Genomic DNA, 22,368 nt, shown 5'->3' with positions numbered 1-22,368 from the left:
TAATTTTGGTATACATTTAGATTTTCCTTTTCTCTGATCATGCTGTTAATTATGCATATAATGCAAGGTTAGCACCGGTGATCATTAAAATGGCGTTGATGTAGGCACTTGTAAGAAATACCTGCTTTAAATAACTGATGTCTCTTGTGCGCCTTTGTATATATGGCTGTGTATGCATATAGGCTGATCTATACACAAGAGGAGCTCGTGATATCAAAGCGTATGAATAATCGGGCTGCGCAGGATTGGGATGGGTAGGTGATTCTTGTCGTAACCTTCACTATTCAAATACCAAACCAAGTGTGAAATATCAATACATCGCCATCATAGGGTAACATAGGACCCCATAAAGCAGAAGAGAGCTGAGATGGTTTAGACTGCTGCCTCAGTGTTATATCATTGCTAGTTCTGTTCAATGATTAATCACATCTTTTGTGCTGTAGATTGTGAGCCAGTAGCTGGCCAGATTTCAAAGCCCACACTGTGCTTCTAACAAATAAATTAATCATCTTTTTTTGAGTCAGTAACAGGATGGATATTAGTCTGCTGTCAGTATACAGATGTAGCAAACCCTAATGTGACAATTAAAGAGTTAAATGCGCGGGTGCAGCAAACTTTGTCTTGACTTTTCAGTGACTTTTAGTTCAAGTGTGAATTTAAAGTTGCAGCTGTGTTTTACTTGTGAAGTTTACGTATACTACATCTGTATAGGGTGGAGGAAAAAAGGACAGGTTCCTGCATGGTCGTCTCATCTGGCTCTGATCAGCGTTGGATAGTCTATAGAAAACGGCTACAGCTTTTATGGTCTTGTGGCCTTTGGCTGCCTTGCACATGTCAACTGGCTGCGGGCCCCGTGTCCTACCTTTAGGATTATCACGACTGCTTTTATTTCAACAGCTATAGATTGTAGATGAATATATTACACAGCCTACATCATGGCAGTATTATGGCTCTTGAACGTAAGAGCTCCGTGCCCATATTGCGGACTGCAACTAGCTGTCCATAATGCACAGGCACCAACCGCATGAATCCCGAATTGCGGTGCGGACCCATTGACTTGAACGGGTCCGTAACCCGATAAATACGGCAAAAGATAGAACATGAAAGCCCTCCGAAGCACTTCAAAATATTTGTGTGGGCTTTCGATCCGTGCCTTCGCTCTGCAAAAGATAGGACATGTCCTTTCTTTAGCTGTATCTTGCGGATCGTGGATACATTCAAGCTGTTTGCGGTCCGCAATGCAGGTACTGAGCCCTTACGTTTGTGTGCATGAGCCCTTGCAAGCATTAAAGGGGTTGTCCGAGTTATTTTTTTGTTCTTTGTATGTTTCCAACTAGGCAAATGAAAGGACTTTACAATTTACTTACTTTATCTCCAGTTGCTGGTTTCTCAGATTTCACTGAGGGTCACATGACCTGTGATGTTAGCCTCTCCCCCTGCTCTGATGATGTCTCGTGCACAAAGCCTGAGAGATCAGATCTGTGTCTGTACACCAGGCGGCACTGTGCTAGCCACGCCCACCTGCTCTGCTGCTGCTCTCTCCCTGTGTCTCCCTCCCACTGGGTACTTCAGGAAAAATTAAACCCTTCAGGAGCACAGACTCAGGGCTGAAGGCTTTACTGAATAGCTGCAGGCAGTGAGGAGACAAATGCTGGGCAATGGAGCTCACAGACTAGAGGAGTTCTGCACAAGAACAGGTAGGGAGAAGATCCTGTGTGTATCAGCAGTGTCATTGTACAGCTGGGACCTGTAGTCCTACACATACAACATGCTGCTGAGTCTCCCAGCAGGCAGACATGTCACTCAGAGCAGCACTTGTATTCACTTCCTTTGCAGAGCAGGGGGAGGGGCAGAGATTGATGTCATTGCAGGTAAACAAAGGGCCAGAAGAGAACCAGGGAAATGAGGAAATATAATTTTTTTTACCTAAAACTTGCTTAGCTCAGTTATATATTGCTGCCCATCAGATTTACAGTGCTATATTTTTTTTTTTTCATAACTCTGACAACCCCTTTAACTGTAATTTCCTGTAGGTTTCGGGTACGTTCCTACCGGAGGGCAATGTGGCAGATTAACCACAGCAAATTGCCATGGTGCAAATCTGCAGTGCTTCGAAAGTGAATGAGATTGCAATAAATCTCATCCAGGTGCTGCAGAAAAAATTGACCTACGGTGAGGAATTTAAATCCGCACCATTTCAATTTGAGCTGCGTTTTTTTACCACCCAGTTATAATGCAAAAAGTGAAATTCGCAGCAAATCTGCTAGCATATCTGAATGTAGCTTAGGGAACATATACATGGGATGTATACACTGCAGATATGTGTGTGGCATATCTGCAGCGTTTTACAGTAGCAGCAAAAGTGGTTGAGATTTTAAAAGATATGTACACCTTTTTTATTATTGCATTGTACTTATTTTGAGCTAAAGATAATTTTTTGAGTTGGGCTTTATTAAAAATGTGCAGAGCTGACATGCTCTAGTAGCACCCTTTGGATTTTTTGTCTTTTCCGTCAGACCAGGAGCCGACGGACTCCTTATCTCTGCTCTCTGACCTCCCAAACACTCATTATCGCTCAGTTCTTATCTCACTGATAAAAATGTGGCTTAAATAAGTGTTTATAACCTCTCAGTAGCTTAGAGATAAGGCTTATTAGATGACCGCAAACCCGACTGTGACACATACAGATGTCGCCATCGATTTATTGTAGAATTTACTGTGGAAAAACTACAACCCGTATGCCCGTAACTCTTATGCAGATTTCGCTATAGATCTCTGCAAAACCCACATCGATTTATCCACAACCCTTTACATCCCGTGTGGACATGCCGTACCCTTGGTGTTTGGATAGTGAATGATTACTGCCACATACATGATGCTTTGGTACTTGCTTGCAGTACTGTTCTTGCTGTTTGCATGGGTATCGAGCACCTCCATAAACTCTTCTCCTCCTCTGATTTAGCAATTTGAGAATTTTGTAAATAGTGCAGCCTAATCATTCCTATAATTTGACGAGCTGTGTATGTGCATGTTCTAAGATATAATACCGACCTACATTTTTTTAAGATCACCTTCTGTATTTTTTTTTTAATTCAATCACTCTATAGCAAATTAGACGGCCGGATGAAAGCAAAGTCGTTACTAATAGAGTTGGATCCGTCAAAGTAAATATGTTTTGTAACCTGTTTTTGATTGTTATCTGCTATGGCCTCTTTATTCCTTTTTTCTCTCTTTTTTTTTATTTTTATACATCGACCCTTCTTTTTCTTTACATTCATTCAGTGTACTCCCCATGACTTTTTTTTTTATGTTTTGACATTTTTTCATGCCAATGGGTGAAAATTGCCAACCCCAATCTTACCTTGGTATATAACATGCAGTAAAATGTGAACAAAAATCTTTCAGGGGTTAAAACTGTGTAAAATAATTTGCTACACTAAATACGCAATATTCATTGGCCCAGATTTACTGTCAGTTTGACTGGGTAGACCTCTAGACAGGGGTTTTCCAGGTCTCTATATTGATGAATATATGGCCGGTGGGGGTCGGGCTCCTGGCACACTCGCCAGTCAACACTTTGATGAGGTTGTAGCGCTCTGGTGACCACTGCTGACTCTCCGCAGAATACAAAGCACAGTGTCGTCCATTGTATAGCAGCTGTGTTTGGTATTGCAACCTAAGAAGAGGCCTCGGTGCTCATCGGAACAGCTAAAAATCAGACCCTTACCGATCTGATATTGATGACCTAGGTCATGAATATATGATCAGTGTTGGTCCAACTCCTGGCACACCCACCAGTCATCTCTTAGAAAAGCCTATGGTATTCCGGTTAGCACGGCGGCCTCCTCAAAGCATACAAAGCACAGTGCTGTCCATTGTGTAGCGGCTGTGCTTTGGTTATTGTAGCTCAAGGCTATTCACTTAAATGGGACTGAGCTGCAAGGTGTTGTGAACAATGAACATTACATCACTGGCCTTAGAAGAGGCCACGGCGCTCATTGGAACAGCTACCCTCCAATCGGACCCCCAGCTGAGGAAAGACTATAAACATAGTAGACCCAGAAAATCCCATTAAATTGCTCCAGAATTATCATATTGGCTTAGGTGATCTGGTGCTTTTGACTTGTTATCTAAAAATTTAAGTCATCTTTTAGTTGCCAGACTTTCAGATTTTTACACCAGACATTTTGATGCAAAAGTTGCACTTTAGGCTCTGCAAAGTATTATGGGGTGAAAAAACGGTCTAAAATAGTTAATGCAACATTTTGGCGACGTTCTAGACAAAATCGAGGCGATAGTAAATCTGGGTCTTTTTCCAATATTATTTCTGGGAATTAGCGCATTGAAAGTTTACCTTTATAATATAAGGATGCACCAAACTTTCATTTAACTTTACGATCGAGGCGATAGTAAATCTGGGTCTTTTTCCAATATTATTTCTGGGAATTAGCGCATTGAAAGTTTACCTTTATAATATAAGGATGCACCAAACTTTCATTTAATTTTACGATCGAGGCGATAGTAAATCTGGGTCTTTTTCCAATATTATTTCTGGGAATTAGCGCATTGAAAGTTTTTTACCTTTATAATATAAGGATGCACCAAACTTTCATTTAATTTTACGATGAGACGTTGAGAATTTAATTGTACTTAAAATTTATAATTTCAATTCTAAATGTTTAACCAACAAAAGTAAATAATTAAACTATTTGAATGAACATATTTGTAATAAAAAGTCATTTCATAAAAATAGCAAAAACTTGAACAGGCCACAATATACTGTCGAATATAGCAATCTGGTTGTTAGCTTAGGTTTGCTAGTGCACAGTGGGCACTAAATGTCAATGCTTTGCAGTAGGGAACGGGTCCAGGCCAGTGATGGTCAGTTCGCAGTGTTCGCCAGCAAACACATGCGGGCTGCCATCTTTAGTAAGTTAGACTCACCAGTCCGGCGATGCACAGGTAAGCCCTTACCTGTGCCGGGAGCCGGTCTAAAATGAAATGCAGTCACCGGAAGCAGGCAGTTCAGAGAACAGCCCGATGAAGGCCCCTGCGGCTGTTCTCGGAACTGCCTGCTCCCGGTGACTGCATTTGATTTCAGACCGGCTCCAGGCACAGGTAAGGGCTTACCTGTGCATCGCCAGACGGGTCAGTCTACGTTACTAAAGATGGCAGCCCGCATGTGTTCGCTGGCGAACACTGGGAACTGACCATCACTGGTCCAGGTCTATTGCTACTCCATGGTAAGTGTTAGTGTAATAGTGTTAAGATAGTCTTCTATCTCTTGATTAATCTCGTCACAAGGTGGGATAACGCTGAACAGTATTACTTTATTTCACTTGTATTCACAGCCCCCATAATGTGAGCACATTGAACATCTTTGCCACTATCAAATTTAGGAGGTAATATGAGGGCTATATATGAGGTGGATGCAACACCATCAACTGAGCAGTACCATTGTCTCTATAGCATACACATAGAGGGAGTCCTGACCTGGAAATGTCCTTTTTTTTTTATTATATCCATTTTTATCGCATGTACATATTCTGCATCGATTGATTACAGAGATTGTTGTCAGTGCCATAGTCCCTGTCCCCATTGGTGCTCACAATCTAAATTCCGAAATAACCTTAGGAAACTTGAAAACCCAGAAGAAACACATGCAAAAATGGAGAGGACATGCAAACCCCATACATATGTTGCCTTTGGTTGGATTCCAACCCCAGGACCCCAGCGTTGCAAGATGACACTGCTGTCCACTTAGCCACCATATATCTATATGATTTTAAAGAGGTTCTCCAAGATCGGTCAGGGCTCCTGGGATGGAGCCAGAGTGTAAAAAAAAATACTCCCATGTTCGTCACTTCTGGTCCCGATGGACCAGACATGTGACGTGGCCTCTGCATGCGTGTCACCCTTCTCAGGCTATCCAGTGTCCTCGGTGGTGACCTGTGCAGGAATTACTTGGTATAGGTTATCAGACAATCTCTTTAGGACACCGGGACAGAGGATGTCCTGATGGACAACCTCTTTAAATATTTGAAATTATTACTGTTACAAAACCAAACCCACTAAACCATAGTGTGGGAAACACCGATCTAAGTTTTCAATCACTGCGAAAGTTTTTCTGTATTGATCTGAAGGAACTTGGAATAATACATGGAATCCACACGCAATGCACAAGATAATTATATACTTCTCAAATGAGTAAATTGTTTTAGCTTCTGAAACTGCTTCTATTTCGGAATATATAAAATGCATCCTAAGCTCGTCTCTTAATGACACACCGAGCTCCTAATTAGCGTGCAGAAAATTATGTACCCTTTTCAGCGCCAGATTTGTCACTTGGAGGACTTGTAAATGCCAGATAAAACATTTCCACTAATGATTTTAAAGAAAATCCAAATATAAGTAAGTAACTGTACCTTTTTCTAGTTAAAGGGGTTTTCCATGATTAAGTATTGATGACCCATCCTCGTGATAGGTCATTAATATCAGATCAACAACCGGTTTAAAAGGCCAAGGCGCTTGGATTAGCCCTGCAGGCTCTTCATAGTATGCCAAGCATAGTATAGTGGCTGTGATTGAAGGAAGACTGTGTAACCAATGGACTTCTGGCTGGTATTTGCTTCTGCAAGTGAGGATTAATGAAAGTGGACTGATGGGTCTCACCAGGCAGAAAACTCCTTTACGTTTGCAAGTGAAGCCAATTAGGTTGTAGACTGTAAAGTATTAATAGAGATGGGAGATATCTCTTTACTTCTAGAGTTCCCATGCTACTGGCACCAGGCCAAGGAAAAAGGCAAACATGCTCACCAGAGTTCTGGGGCCCCTTCCAACAGCTGATTGGTGGGGATGCCGAGAGTTGGATCCGCACTAATCTGATCATTGGTGACCTTTCCTGAGGAGAGGCCATCAATATTTAAGTACCAATTCATTGTATTGCCCAAGAATTATGATTTTTAATGCTGAAGATGTTTTACCACCTTGCTCAAGAAAATTACAGTCTCAGAGGAACACATTTTAGGTGATTTTATAGTGTGAACGAAAGCTTTTCACATTGTTAAACTGCACTGCTGTATGTCTATATGTTGTGGTGTGCCTAGCAGGAAGCACTTGATGGCAAGTTATACTGGTCACGTACATTTTATCAGAAGTCTTCCATAGACCTTACCACTTGCTGCCACGTGTCTCGTATTTTATATCAATGTTAAAAAAGTCTACTCCAATTACCTGTTACTAGTACAGAGAGGACCTGTTCACCAAGCGCTTTACAATTCCATAGTAAGTTGACTGCTTGATTACCTGGTATGGTCTAGAAACACTAAAAAAACCTTTGTTGGTGGGAGGTGCAACTGAGCATGGGGATTGTTTAAGATGAAAAGGACCTGTTTTACCCCGATTAGCCATGGAAAGAAGGAGGCTGGTGACAATGGCCAGTAAGGTAAAAGAAGGCACAGGTGCCGGCCAAAAGTAATCCAGATGTCTCTTTATTGTTCCTACAAATTACGCATTTTAGGGAACCCCCCAAATACCAACTGCATCTGAAGAAGGGAGTTTCCCCAAAATGTGCCATTTGTTGGAACAATAAAGAGATATCTGGATTACTTCTGGCTGGTGTTTGCTTCTGCAAGTGAGGATTAATGAAGGTGGACTGATGGGTCTCGCCAGGCAGAAAGCCCCTTTACGTTTGCAAGTGAAGCCAATTAGGTTGTAGACTGTAAAGTATTAATAGAGATGGGCGATATCTCTTCTAGAGTTCCCATGAGCTACCTTTGCTACTGGCACCAAGAACACCTCTACAGTCCTTAGGCTATTTTCACACTAGCGTTTTTTCCGTCATGGATCTGCAAAAACGCTTCTGTTACAATAATACAACTAGTTGCCGAAAAAACTTCAAGGCTTTATTCCTTCATAAGCGAAGACAACAGACAGGCAGGGGAGCGGAACATGCCTATCACTGGGGATCGGCGGTGACGGCCGTTTCACGCTGGACTAGCGCTTCATCGGACCGCTATGACGTCTCTGCGCACAGAACGTGCTACAAATAGGCGTCACCCCGACCATTACCATAGTGACGACAGGACGCTCCATGTATAAACAGAAACAAGATAAAACCACATTGAGAAAAGGACATCTGTGTACATAAGCACGTCGATATATATAGGTAGGGGTGCACCAAAATTCCGGCAGCCGAAAATATCGGCCGAAAATGCACCTAATCCACTTCGGCCGATATTGTTACATATCGGCCGAAAATATGGGGTGTGGGATTTGTCACCCACCATCTGCGGGCGGGCGGTTTACTTTGTCACTGCATCTTTATTTTACCTTACAATCGTGACGCTCCAGTAACTAACAACTCTGCAGGCAGAGCGGAGGCCGGCGTAACGTCACTTACTCACGTGACGCGCCTGCTCCGCCTCCTTCATTCATAAAGTGGGCGGAGCAGGTGCGTCACGTGAGTAAGTGACGTTACGCCGCCCTCCGCTCTGCCTGCAGAGTTGTTACTGGAGCGTCACGATTGTAAGGTAAAATAAAGATGCAGTGAGTAGTCTGCTGTGAGCAGCAGGGCCGGGGCTGTTATGGGTAGGGGGATCGGTCTATGGCACTGCTATGGGGAGGGGGGATCTGTGCACTGTTATGGGGAAAGGGATCTGTGCACTGTTATGGGGAAAGGGATCTGTGCACTGTTATGGGGAAAGGGATCTGTGCACTGTTATGCCCATAACAGTGCACATATCCCCTTTCCATAACAGTGCACAGATCCCCCTCTCCATAACAGCGCCACCCACAGATCCCCCTCTCCATAACAGCGCCACCCACAGATCCCACTCTCCATAACAGCGCCACCCACAGATCCCACTCTCCATAACAGCGCCACCCACAGATCCCCCTCTCCATAACAGCGCCACCCACAGATCCCCCTCTCCATAACAGAGCCACCCACAGATCCCCCTCTCCATAACAGCGCCACCCACAGATCCCCCTCTCCATAACAGCGCCACCCACAGATCCCCCTCTCCATAACAGTGCCACCCACAGATCCCCCTCTCCATAACAGCGCCACCCACAGATCCCCCTCTCCATAACAGAGCCACCCACAGATCCCCCTCTCCATAACAGCGCCACCCACAGATCCCCCTCTCCATAACAGCGCCACCCACAGATCCCCCTCTCCATAACAGCGCCACCCACAGATCCCCCTCTCCATAACAGCGCCACCCACAGATCCCCCTCTCCATAACAGCGCCACCCACAGATCCCCCTCTCCATAACAGCGCCACCCACAGATCCCCCTCTCCATAGCGCCACCCACAGATCCCCCTCTCCATAACAGCGCCACCCACAGATCCCCCTCTCCATAACAGCGCCACCCACAGATCCCCCTCTCCATAACAGCGCCACCCACAGATCCCCCTCTCCATAACAGCGCCACCCACAGATGAATTTCATTCATGAAAAATAATTATTAATAAAATCATTAAAAAAAAAGTATTTTAAAAGTATTTGGGCAAAAAGGCAGTTTCGGTTTTCGGTCAAGGGCATCCTGAATTTTCGGTTTCGGACCAGAATTTTCATTTCGGTGCACCCCTATATATAGGCATTAATATAGCCAAATAATAGTGACAAGTGACTAGAGAGAAGACGGGCACAGACGTAGGAGTAGGAGTGGTAGGACGGAGTTAGCAAGTAAGTGTCCGAATAGCGGAGCTATAAAAACACCGCCATATCATTTTTGTCATTTAAACCATGGGGGCCAGTTGCATTGGTTTTTATGATCCACCTTGCCTTACGCTGCAGCAAGAGACGGTGGCGGTCACCACCCCTAGGGATGGGACCCACTGCCTCTATGCCCGCAAAAGAGAGGCACCGCGGATCCCCACCATGTGCGGCACATACATGTTCCACGAGGCGGGGAGATCTTCAACCAGTTCTAATCGAGCCGAGGTGCTCACGTACCCGCTCGAAGAGTGGTCTAATGGTTTTCCCAATGTAGAACATTTGACACACACAGACTATGGCGTACACTACAAAAGGTGTACGACATGTGATGAAGTCACTCACCTTATGTATAACACCTCCCAAATGTAGAATCTTACTCTGAGAATTACGGGGGCAAAAGGAACAGGTCCCACATTTATGATTTCCCACTGGCTTATTGCTTTGTAGCCAATCCATTCGTTTCGATTGCTTGACCACTCTATGGACTAGTTTGTCATCTCTTAAAGGTTATTAAAGGCCTCCTAGATGTCAAATCCCCCAAACTAGAATCGCCCTTTAGCAGGTCCCAATTATTCAAAACTGCCTGTTTCACTATTTCAGCGGCAGGGCTAAACTTAAATGCAAAGGAAAACCTGTCAGTTTCACGTTCCCTGATTCGTTTGGCCAAGAGGTAGACAAAAAAAAAAGCTGTGTTATTCTGTCTGCGATGGGAGCGCAACCAAACGGAACGGAATACATTCTGGTGCATTCCTTTTCGTTCAGTTCAGTTTTGTCCCCATTGACAATGAATGGGGACAAGACGGAAGCGTTTTCTTCCGCTATTGAGATCCTATGACAGATCTCAATAGCGGAAAGGGAAAACACTAATGTGAAAGTAGCCTTAGGTAGTCTTCCATCCAACATTTTTATTTTATTTTATTGAGGTCTTTGATACCTTCTCCAGTCAGGTAGGTGCAAGTATCACTGGTTTGCTTCCCTACTAAAGCATTTCACGGCATCCATTGTCCTTCCTGCGGGCATGAAATGGCATAACCATCTTTTTTAAAACGGATTTTACCTTTAACTGAAAGCCCCTTCACTCATAACTTTTTCCTTGGAGCAGAATAACAGAATAAGGCAGCATTTTATATTATGTTACTGGAGCATTGTGGCATCTTCTGTTATATTTTGGTTTTGTCAAAAAAAAAAATCCATTGAATTGACTCAGCTGAAAACTATTTCAAAAGTGCTATTAGGAGCCCTTCTTTATCTCATTAGTACAGTAAAATGCATACATTTTATTGCCTTTTTATATACTTATTGTTTGAGAAGGAAACTGTTCATTAAATCAGGGAGCATCTTTAAAAACTAGAGCCTAATACATGGATATTCTGAACTTAAAGTCAAATTAATTTGAATCAACCACTCCGAAGTCTAGAGGTGTTATGCTCACAAAAAACACTACTAGTAAACATGAGACATAAGACAGTTAAAAAACACAGATTAATCTTTTATGGACCAGGTGGTCCTAAAAGAGCTGATCTTTTGGAAAGTGGGTGTAATTCTCCTAGTATGCCTCTGGGTTACAGCAGTGGGTATGGAACCACTGTTTCAACCAAAAGGGATCTAGACTACGCTGTAGGGAAACCACCAGGCCAGTACCTGCTGGAGTAGTGTCTGTGTGATTGACAGCTGACCCCTGAGGGTCGGAAGCACCATTGAAGAACACTGAGGGGTCAGACAAAATTGTACTCAGGGATAGGCCAAGGTCAGGGCAGGCAGAGTACGTGCAATATGGAAAAATGGTCCCTGTTCTGGGCGGGCATCGAAGGGTCAATTCGGAGTTCATGCAGCAGAGGGTCACAATCCAAGGAATAAGCAGATAGTTGGCACACTGGTAGAAAACAGAAACAGCACAATAGGAAGCCTGTTCCTCAGACACCCTCCCACAAAGGCAGATTCCTAAAGTACCCCAAGGTTGCCGGCCTTTGGCTGGTGAGAATTAGGGTGTGCATGTGCTAAGGCCATGCCGCAGCCTGTGTGGAGGATCAGAGAAAGTCTGGTGGCCAGACCCGCTGGAAAGGGAAAGACAGCGGGGGCAGGACCGGGCTGCTGGGACAGGTGAGTAGAGCATCGGATGCCGTGAGCCACACTGTAACACTCTTTTCAAAGATATTGAATAAGGATGTCTGTAGTATGGTTACAAGATACAAGTATATTAGGGCTTATGGACTTCGTAGATAGGCTTCTGCTCTAGCAGAACCATGAGTTGTGTGGGTGACTGGGTTCACTTAAAATGGGTTCATCTTTATGAGACAATCCGTTTGATTACATCTTTATGCCTATCTTTTAGTTTAAACTCCTCAGACTGCTATGAATAATTGCATATTTATTTCCAATGAATCGCATGTCTATACTCATTAAGTATTGTGATACGGGATCTTCTGGCCACCAGTTGTCTACACCAGGTGTCTAGTAAAGGCAAAAATGATCTCCCTTGTGCCTTCTAATACAGTCATGGTACCACTGCTCAGTTTAGGTCGTATATGATTACCATAGAAATAGCAAAGCCTATTGTAGCTGACATAAGATGATAGTTCATCTTCATCATTTAGTTGGGTCCTTAAGGTAGCAATATACATTAGTTTAAGGTTGACAAAGACTGATGATTTTAGTCAAAACAATAATTCGTTGGGTGAAATTTCATAGCAAACAATCATTTAGGTCACTAATAACACATCCTCTTTATCTGGAGAGAGTTCACTCGTGTTTACATTTTCATCCACAATCTGTGAAAAAACATTCCCAGGAGGATCATTCATCCTTCACCTAGTTCCTTGAAGGCTGTTATGGCCAGTATGGAGTAAAATGTGTATGACTGCATTGGTGTAACTATCATTAACCAAGAGACTGTTCATTCAATGGTAGTTCATCTGGGAACCTTACATATGCAAACCAAGGTTGCGATTTTTACCTTTTATCCACATATTTACTATGGTGAAGGTGTTTTTGGTACACATACCTTTTGCAATCTGTTCCCAAACCCATTATTACCATAATGACTTTCGTCATGTTGCTCCTGAATAATTATATTGAAATTATATACTGTAAACTGCGGAACCCTTTAAATACATTTTCAAAAAAGTTTGGTGCATCCAAGTACGTTATATTGACATCATTTTGACTCCATTACTAATCTTTTTACACTCAAGTGTGAAAAACAAAATAGGTTGACACTGGTAAGACCACTAATAAACTAGAAAACATCTCAAAATGACCTTTATCATAAAAATCTGTAAATCTTGGTAGGTGTTTTTTGAGATGGAGTTGGCAATCTTGCACCATACAAAGAGTTTACTTATAAATGCGCCAGTGCATGTTACATGTGTTTTTGAAGTAAACAAGATATATTATTGCTTGCTGAATGGTAGCAGTAAATGTTATAAGCTGAATCAAAAGTTTTTATTCATTCTTTTTTTTAAGAAACAGGATGCTTTTTCAATTGATTTTCTGATGTCCACATATAGCTTCATCGAAAACTGGAGAATCTCAGAGATCACCTGCAAGGCAATGACAAAGGATACTCTCTCCGAGTAAATGTACGATTTGACTCGGCAATTTTTTATTTGTATTTTTTTTCCTTCATTTTTTTTTATTTTATTTTTTTTCTCCATGCATTTGTATTTTTCTTTTAATTTATGATAGCTGTTAACACCAATAATCCAAATGGTCACCCTCATTAAGCTTTCCTTATTTTTCCTAATTTCTTCTTATTTCTCCATTTAATTTGTCTGTATGTGTATATTTTAATTTAGCAGGGGTTTCATTTGAATATGCAGAGACCGAATTATAAAAAATACAGACTTGCAGAGAGTACTCTGATTATGTCTTTTTGCATGGAAAAATATTGTTGAGTGTATTCAATTGTACAATTGTCCAGTAATGTTAAAGGACACCATATCTGCAAAAATAGCCAAACTCCACCTAAAAGCATAGGTTTTCTTCCCCCATCCACTGTACTCACAGGGATTCGGCAAGCTGTCCTCTACTCTATAGTAGCCTATATGGAGGGACCACTGTGGTTACTAGTAGTTTTCCATCCCTGACCAAACCTGTCACGGTGGGGAGTGGGGGAACTCCCCACCGCACAACTAGGAGCAGGGAGAATAGCAACTAGGCCAGAGGCTGGGATAAGGGAGCAGGTCACCTATTGCATCCCTAATCCTCGCCCTAAATCCTCACCGAATGAGCAGACCTGGATGGTAGGACGGATCATACCCAGGAAACCTAGGACCCTGAGTCGCCCTGATAATCCCTCAAATAAAGAAAGAGCAGAGACGACCTGTTCATCCCAGACACGGATGAACAGGAGTCTCCACCGGCCTAGCTGCAAGGAAAAAGAGGAGACTGTATACAGTAACTGGATCGGCAGGTACGCACACCATACAACACACTTGCCTGCCGCAGCCACACCAACTGGATCCCGAGCATGAGTACTGGTGCCCACACACCATACAGGACACAGTACAAACAAACACACCCAGGTATACAGCATACAAGTTACTGCCTGGAAAGCCCCATGCAAACAGGACGCATGGCGGCCCCAGGCAGAGCAGCATACAGACCTGTAGTTCACCCTCCGAGGAACCCTGACACCCCCTTCCGGAGGAACAACACACAGGGAACATGTCTAGCAAACTGTCTGGACTACAGACACCAACAGACCAGACATGTAACAACCACTAGACAAGACAACAACCACCCATACATAAACATCATCAAACATATGCAAAGGTAGTGAAGGGAAGGTAGACAACGAGATGACATAGAAGACATCGGAGAGACATCGATGTCCCACTAAGGGGCCCCCAAGAACTGGGCAGATAAAACACTTAGGAAAGGAGCACATTTCCAGCACCAACAAAGGCTGGAGTACAACTGACTCCAGCCTGGAAGCCACAGTGGCTAAAACAAAAGTGGCCACACCCAGCCAGGAAGTTAACCCCTCCAGCACCAGACAGGGGAGGAACCAGGAGAAGGGGAGCAAAGCCCATACATGCTGCAACAACCATGCGTTGACCCTGGCAACCAGCATATACGGCAAATGTGTCACGGTGCACAACAAAGACCGTGACAAAACCTCTCAAGAGATATTTAGTTACCATCCCTGGCTTTTCCATTAGTATGCCCATTTTGTGTGTCCACATTGGCATGTCATTGCTTTGGAGGTAGGAAGATGAGTGGTTCTCGAAAACAATGTGTCGCTCATCTTGAAAGAGTTTTCCCAACAAAGGAATGAGTTTTTTGAACTGTTTGCTGTTGGTTAGGGAAGGGAAATCACATGTATCTTCCTTGTTTCCTTTGTGTCAAAGGCACAAGGACGGCAAAAGCATCTTAGACATTCGTTAAGTAGCAATATAGAATTGATCACATATCAAGAACCACTGTGAGTATGACTTGGGTGGAGGGGACTTTATAATAATTTACACAAAATATTCAAAGGGTTTCTCTCTGATGCTGGGATTCAGTTTATAGGCACTGAGATATTATTGAAGAGTGTTGAGTTAAAAGGTAGATAAAAACTGAAAATTGAACTGTAGACTAGACTTATGAAGCTACACTTGCCACCAAAGATCCTCCACTATCCTCTAAAAGTCATCAGCCATAGCCTGTTCTGGCTATCGTAAATTAATAACCAAGTGAAAATACACCAAATACATCTACTGGCGACCACACATATCACTATGTCCATTACACCTGAGAGGAAGAAGGTATTAAAGGGCCTTTCAGGAGTTAAATAATGACCTATCCTCAAGATAGGTGATCAATATCTGTTCTGTGAGGGTCTGACTTCTGGCAACTTTGACGATCAGCTGTTTTAAGAGGCTACAGTGCTCGAACAAGTGCCGTGTTCTCTTCATTGAATACTTCACAGCTCCGTACATTGTATAGTGGCCAAGCTTGGTATTACAGCTCAATCTTATTTACTTGAATGGGACTGAGTTATATAGATGCCGTGTTTCCGATGGATGTGACGTCAAGGTTTATTCCAACAGCTGATTGCCAATATTGTTTGGAGTCAGCCCACCCACGATCAGACATTGATGACTTATGCTAATGATGACTCCTTGAAACCCCCTTTAAAACTCTCAGCAGTAGGGGTGTATGAGTGTATACACATGGCAGCGGGTAATTGTGTATAGATGAGCAAAAAAAGTGATTTTGCAAGTGGAATTAGGCTTTACCCTACAGCAGGCACAACATTATTCTCAGGCCCTAATAAAAGGCTGACTGGATAATTCACTGTTTAAGTGCTCAGTCATTGGATTGTAACCCCTGGTCTGTTTTGTCATGTGTATCAGTTTCTGGAACAGTTAAGTTAGTGGTGTTGCTTGGTTGTCTTTCAAAAAATGTTAATAGTTACAAAAATATGTATTTGTCCTCATGTTTGTATATTAATAATAATTCAGAAGTACTGTATGAAATTAAATCTAAATGAAGTTCAATACTGTAGTCTGAGACTATATGTATAGCTTCCTTTTTGTTTGGGCGACCCAAATTGTAGCGTTTTTGATAGATTTATGTTGTTTTTCAACCTTTAGTGTAATTATTAAAATGCTTAATTCATTGCCTGTTACCAATTACCAACAGAAGATAAATTTTACAATCAGTTGGTTTAAAGTAACACTCCAAGTAACGCCAATATCCTGTGTTACGTCTAGCACATGGTCTTACGGAGAAGTGCAGGAATAAGGGATTGAAAGAACCCCTATTACACCCCCAGGCCCCAATAATACAGCATATTGGTTTTGTCATGTGTTCCTAAACGCAAGCTTGGGATCTCCATGACCAAGTCTTTTCAGCTTGCAGTTTACTTCTGTTAACTAAAAAAGCCTACATGATCTCCTACTATGTTGTGTAGTTTTGAGCACTTTTTCTGGATTAAGGCGACAGCAAAACAGGTGGAACTAGACTTTTTTTGTTGATTGTTAACCTTACTATGTTGGTATAGATGTTATGTGTATAAGGCTCTCCCAAAAGTTAAAATAATATGCAAGTTGGTGTATGTATAAAAATGTTTTTCACCCAAGTAAACTGTTTCCGAAGTTAGACTTAACTGTGAAAAACTTAATTGACTGCTGTAGGTTTAGGGAAGCCTTTTAATTTTCGGTCACTAATGTGTTGATTTTTCATTCTGCATGGTGTGGAGGAATCTTTCACCACTCACGTAAAATGCAAGGTGTCCCAAGAGGAGTATACACAGTGTGACCACTTCAGAGCAACCATTCAAAATTGCATTGAAAAGGGTCTACTATGTGCACTTCTAACAGAAGTGGGTTACTTATATAGGGTTACCCCCAGGTACCAGGCAGTCCATACAGAACCTTATAAGTTTGTATAGTTTTGCTGCCTTCATTATCACAAGCGTATAGAGCTAATTTTTAACTCGCCCTTTAAAAGCAATGAGATGACTCTGCTCATCATGTCCCATGCTACATGCCAAAGCTGATATGAGAACTGCAGAAAACAAGAAAGACATAGGGTATCCCCTGGTACCAGGCAGTCCATACAGAACCTTATACGTTTGTATAGTTTTGCTGCCTTCATTATCACAAGCGTATAGAGCTAATTATTAACTCGCCCTTTAAAAGCAATGAGATGACTCTGCTCATCATGTCCCATGCTACATGCCAAAGCTGATATGAGAACTGCAGAAAACAAGAAAGACATAGGGTATCCCCTGGTACCAGGCAGTCCATACAGAACCTTATACGTTTGTATAGTTTTGCTGCCTTCATTATCACAAGCGTATAGAGCTAATTATTAACTCACCCTTTAATAACAAATGAGATGACTCTGCTCATCATGCCCCATGCTACATGCCAAAGCTGATATAAGAACTGCAGAAAACAAGAAAGACATAGGGTATCCCCAGGTACCAGGCAGTCCATACAGAACCTTATACGTTTGTATAGTTTTGCTGCCTTCATTATCACAAGCGTATAGAGCTAATTATTAACTCACCCTTTAATAACAAATGAGATGACTTTGCTCATCATGCCCCATGCTACATGCCAAAGCTGATATAAGAACTGCAGAAAACAAGAAAGACAGCTTATTGTGTATGCTCAAGTTGTTGGAATATTTCTGGAACATTTGTGGTGGCGGATGGCCATACAAGTATATGTGTTAATTCTGGCATTCTTAAAGGGGGAGGATTGTAGATTTGTAGGTTTGTAGATAGAACCTGTGTTGGGTGACCATGCATTACATTTAAATTATGGACATATTGTGCCACCTGCTGCAGGGGAAATGTTAAGCCAGATGTGACTTCCACCGGAGAAAAACTAGATATAAAAAAAATGAAGATATCTTACCTTTCATAAAATAGAGAATAAGCATGTTATTTAAGAAATATTTAAAAAGTAAAAAATATATTTCTTTAAATATAGTGATTGGTTCTATCACTATATTTTTGGCAGTAATTTAATGTCTGTCCTCTTAAGAGCTAATTACGTTAAAGCATATTTGAATGCTTTCTAGATGTTGGTGACACTTTTTTCACTGACTTAAAACTCGAGCTCTAAATTTTTCTAAATTTTTTGTCCTCTTTATAAATACATTAAGGATATTGTTCTATTAAGCCTTTAGTATTCTTTTTCTTCATTTTTTTGTATATTTTGTAGCTGAGTTATGTGTGGTGTTCACTGTATTATTTGTAAACTCTTTATCGAACATGCCATGATAGGTTGTACTGCTACAGATTCTAAAGCCACCAAATGAAATATGGATTCCACTGGTCGTCAGGGCATTGGTTTACATTGTGCTAGGGCAGAATGGCAGACATTGTTCTTTAAAGTCATGTCTGAGCTGCTTCAATTTGCCCATGATTGACCTCTGCTAAAAATTGCAATGTAATTTGCAGTATATGAGAGTCATTGTAAAATGTATAAAATTATTTGGGAAGGAAAAAGGCAAGCTGATGCTGTGACTTCTTAATGGCTATGTCCACCATCGCAACCGCTTTTTTTATTTTTTTTCCATAAAGTGGTCGTCCAGCCATCAAGGTGAAACAAGTAGGGCCGGAATACTTTTAACATAAAAAAGAAGATCCATCACCTGTTCATTTGTGCTCCGTTCCAGCACCGAGGGTCCCGTCCGATCTGCTTTCAGAAGTTGCACCTCTGCAGCCATTCTATATCCTTAGCGGTCATGTGCTGCATAGGGACACCTCACTGCTAAAACCAGGGGGCAGCTGCAGTGTTGCAAGTGACAACAGATGGGATTTCACACTTTTGGTCACCAGGGGACCAGAAGCAGTAGAGGTGTGTATGCCTCTTTTTTATGCTAAGTGCATTCTGGGCCATAGTTGATTTTACCTTGAGGACAACTGCTTTTAACCACCACTTGGAGGTGCTTAGGACCTTACTGCGTACTACTGTATATACATAAAGCCTGAGTCTCCACAGGGGCAGCTGCAAAGTGGATTACCTTTGCCCACCTCCAGGGACCAATGGCCACATGAATTTGAAGGTAATACCTCTGGTAGTACTCAAATTTGTGCAGCCACTGGTCACCATGGGTCAGTGTTTAGACCCAGCCTAAAAGGCTTATACAGATGTAAATCTTTTTGAAAACCACCAACACTGTTATAAAATAAAGGATCTCATACTCCTCTTACAGATCCTCTTCTACTATTAGTCCAATGCTTCCCAGTCACCCAACAGTGTCTGAACTTCCGGCTTCAGTGATGATGTCCTGACACGGACATGTCACCGTTGAAGCCAATAGCTGTCTGTAGCAGTGACCTCTCAAGACCACTAAGGTCACTGCTGCAACCATAGATTGTCCACAGCGGTCATATGTCTGTATTGTGACGTCATCACTGGTGCAGAAAATGCAGAGGCTGACGGGGGACTGTGGAGTGCTGGAACGGGAGAGGTGGGGATCGGTAAGATGATGACTTCTTGTATTATTTTGGAACATTTTAAATAGACCGTGCAAATAAATTGGGAAGCGAGCAGTATATGTTGGTTTTGCCAACCTCCAGTCACGAAAATGTAATATTGCCATTTATAATTCTTACGTTATGAATACATCACATTGAGCATGAGATATTTAGTCGCGTGGCCTGAGGAAGACTCCACTGCAGCGACCTCCTACCTGTGGCTCTCCAGCTTTTATAGAAATTACAACTCCCATTATTCCATAACTGGAAAACACTGCTACGCTGCAGGGTTTAGTCATTATTCCAAATACAGAACCAACTCATCGTAGGGAAGACATTTTCAAATTGCAATGGTTCATAATTTTACCCAAATTTTTTATTTCAAAAATTCTATATTAGTATGTTACTATCTATGTTTCTAAACCTGTTTCTTGTTCCCGGTTATGTACCTTGTATGTAAATTGTCATTTAATAATTGTTTTTCAAAGCTGTCACCAAAGTGAAAATCAGTATTTAATGTGTAAGCTTTGTCCATATTGCGCATGCATATATTTTAAATTCCTCCATTTATGTCGTTTCCAGTGAGCCTTGAACAATCACCGGCTCCCATAGGAATCTATAAAACGAAACAACTAGTGTAATTGAAGATCAAAAAGTCCTTTTGTCTGTGATTCGAAATGAACCCCCTGCTATTGTTTTTGTGCTGGATCCACAGGTTTTCTTCTGAAACTTTTCTGTTGACGCCATTCCTTATTTAACCGTGTTTTCTTTTCCCTCACTGCACAACCAGGCTCGGCTTCCTTCCTGCTCATCCACCTATAGTGTTTCGGAGGTATACTTGCACGTATTTTCTTTTTCTTTCCACATAGTCCACACGCTCACCCTCACCTCCACCGTGTGTTTCTTTTTCTTTTTTTTTTGCCTTGAACTGTGCACAAGTTGGGAAAAAACTTGATTGTATCGGACACAATTTCGATATTTGCATGCTCACCTCGCTCTTGTGTTTGACATTGTTTGATTTTCACTGTGGCTGTTTGTAAGAATCACAATGTAGAGCATATCAACTGCTGACTTCTAATTCACCCAAAAAGTGGTATTCCAAACATTCAGTTTGTGTCCCTGCTTAGACCCATCAATTGGCTTTTCAAACACTAATGTTTTTGAGACTGTTATGATTTTCTAGGATTTAAAGGGAACCTATCACCTGGGTTGGGGCCCCTAAATCACCAGTATATCATTATGCAGCTGGGGATTAGGGTCCCAAACCTGCCCTTAGTCAAACCAACTGTCCTGCAAAGATTAGCAAATGAACACCAAACTTACCAGGAGAAGATTACATTAGTCGTCTTCAGCATCGGGCACATGGGCACCTCACCAATGAACCCAAGGATGGTACACCTCCCTTCACTGCGCATTCAGTGTATAGCTGGGGTTTAGGTTTGGGACCCCAGTTGCACATTGGGCACATGCACAGTGAAGCATGGTGCACTGTCCTTGGCTTTATTGGCATGCATCTGATACTGCTGGAGAAGAGTCCCAGACTCTTCTCCCAGCAAGTTTGCTTTTCGCTTTCTTTTCTTCTTCGAGGAGACAGATGGGTTCCTTTATATATTGTAATAAGATTTGTGCAAAACTAATAGAAATAGAGTTTATGGACATATTTCTTATGGAAAAGTTTTCTTTAGGGTAAATACAGTTTTTTGTGATGAAATAAAAACTTGTAGGCTACTTACCTTATTGGTTTTGCTGATCCTTCTTGTTTCTGAACTGTTCGTAATGACATGATGTCTCAGCCAATTACAGCCATATCATGTGTATGAAGCTTAAAAGATTGGCTGCCATGGACCTGCCATGTCATTATGTACAGTTACAAAGCCAGAAGACCAAGATCGGTGACGAAGAGATGGTGTAGAATCGGTGAAGTAAGTAGATTACAGTTCAATTTGTTTTAGAACTTTCAACATAATAAACTGTATTTGTACGCCCTGGAGAAGCCCTTCACCATATAGTTCAACTTAAAATCTACGAATTCAGATGTGACTGCAGTTAAACCTTATATCCTACTGCCTCCGTATCACATTTACAAGGATCTGGAAAGCTGAGATATGAGGAGCTGTTTGGCGAGGGCTTTAGTCAAGAGCCACTTTTTTGGTAGGTTAAAGAGAATGGATCTTCTACCTTTTTCTAATCAATCAGATACTAGTAAAAAAAAAAAAATTGGGGGTATTCTAGACTTTTTCTTCTATTTTCTGTACATGATTATGGGGCAGCCATTTTGACTGAGCTATAGTTAAGTTCATTCAGAGATTGTGTAGGAACATGTAGACCATAGGAGTTTTTAGCCAGAGGTCACTGTGCGGAGAGAGTAAGGTGAGCTGTGTCCATCACCCTTTGTGAATGGTGGATCTTGTGTATATGTTATTTTATTTTTGAACCCACTCTACGCTCACTGCTACCAGTTTTTTTCCTTCTGGAAAACTCCTTTAAGACCTAAAGGACCAGATAAGTTAAAGTGCAGCTGATCCTTGTGTACCTTGACATCTGCCATCAGGAGATTCAGCTCAAATTGGCAGGTTTGTCCTCCTTTTAGGAGCTAATTATCAAGCAGATTATTTTTTTAAATTTTTTCTTTGTCGCCTGCCAAGAGCTAAGACTTTTTAATTTCTTCATCGGTGCCGCTGTATTTTTGGTATTTTTTGCAGGGCAAGTTTTAG

The 22,368-nt window shown here is 42.0% G+C and overlaps 1 protein-coding gene across 13 annotated transcripts in view; it reads left to right on the top strand.

Annotated features, from left to right (window-relative positions):
- Positions 1-22,368, top strand: part of GPHN (gephyrin) — a 268,675-nt gene that overhangs the window by 200,127 nt on the left and 46,180 nt on the right. For 6 of the 13 annotated variants that reach the window (XM_040411334.1, XM_040411326.1, XM_040411324.1 and 3 more), the window contains exons 12-13: positions 13,233-13,304; positions 20,445-20,486. The exons of 3 other annotated variants lie outside the window; for them this stretch is intronic. In XM_040411334.1, the coding sequence (XP_040267268.1) occupies positions 13,233-13,304; positions 20,445-20,486 (114 nt within the window). The remainder of the gene's footprint in view (positions 1-13,232; positions 13,305-20,444; positions 20,487-22,368) is intronic. 4 more of the 13 variants (XM_040411336.1, XM_040411333.1, XM_040411328.1 and 1 more) reach the window with 1 other exon arrangement.

Source organism: Bufo bufo, chromosome 11 (genome assembly GCF_905171765.1).
Source record: "Bufo bufo chromosome 11, aBufBuf1.1, whole genome shotgun sequence".
Classification (NCBI taxonomy): Eukaryota; Metazoa; Chordata; class Amphibia; order Anura; family Bufonidae; genus Bufo; species Bufo bufo.
This window is presented reverse-complemented; position numbering and strand designations above follow the sequence as displayed.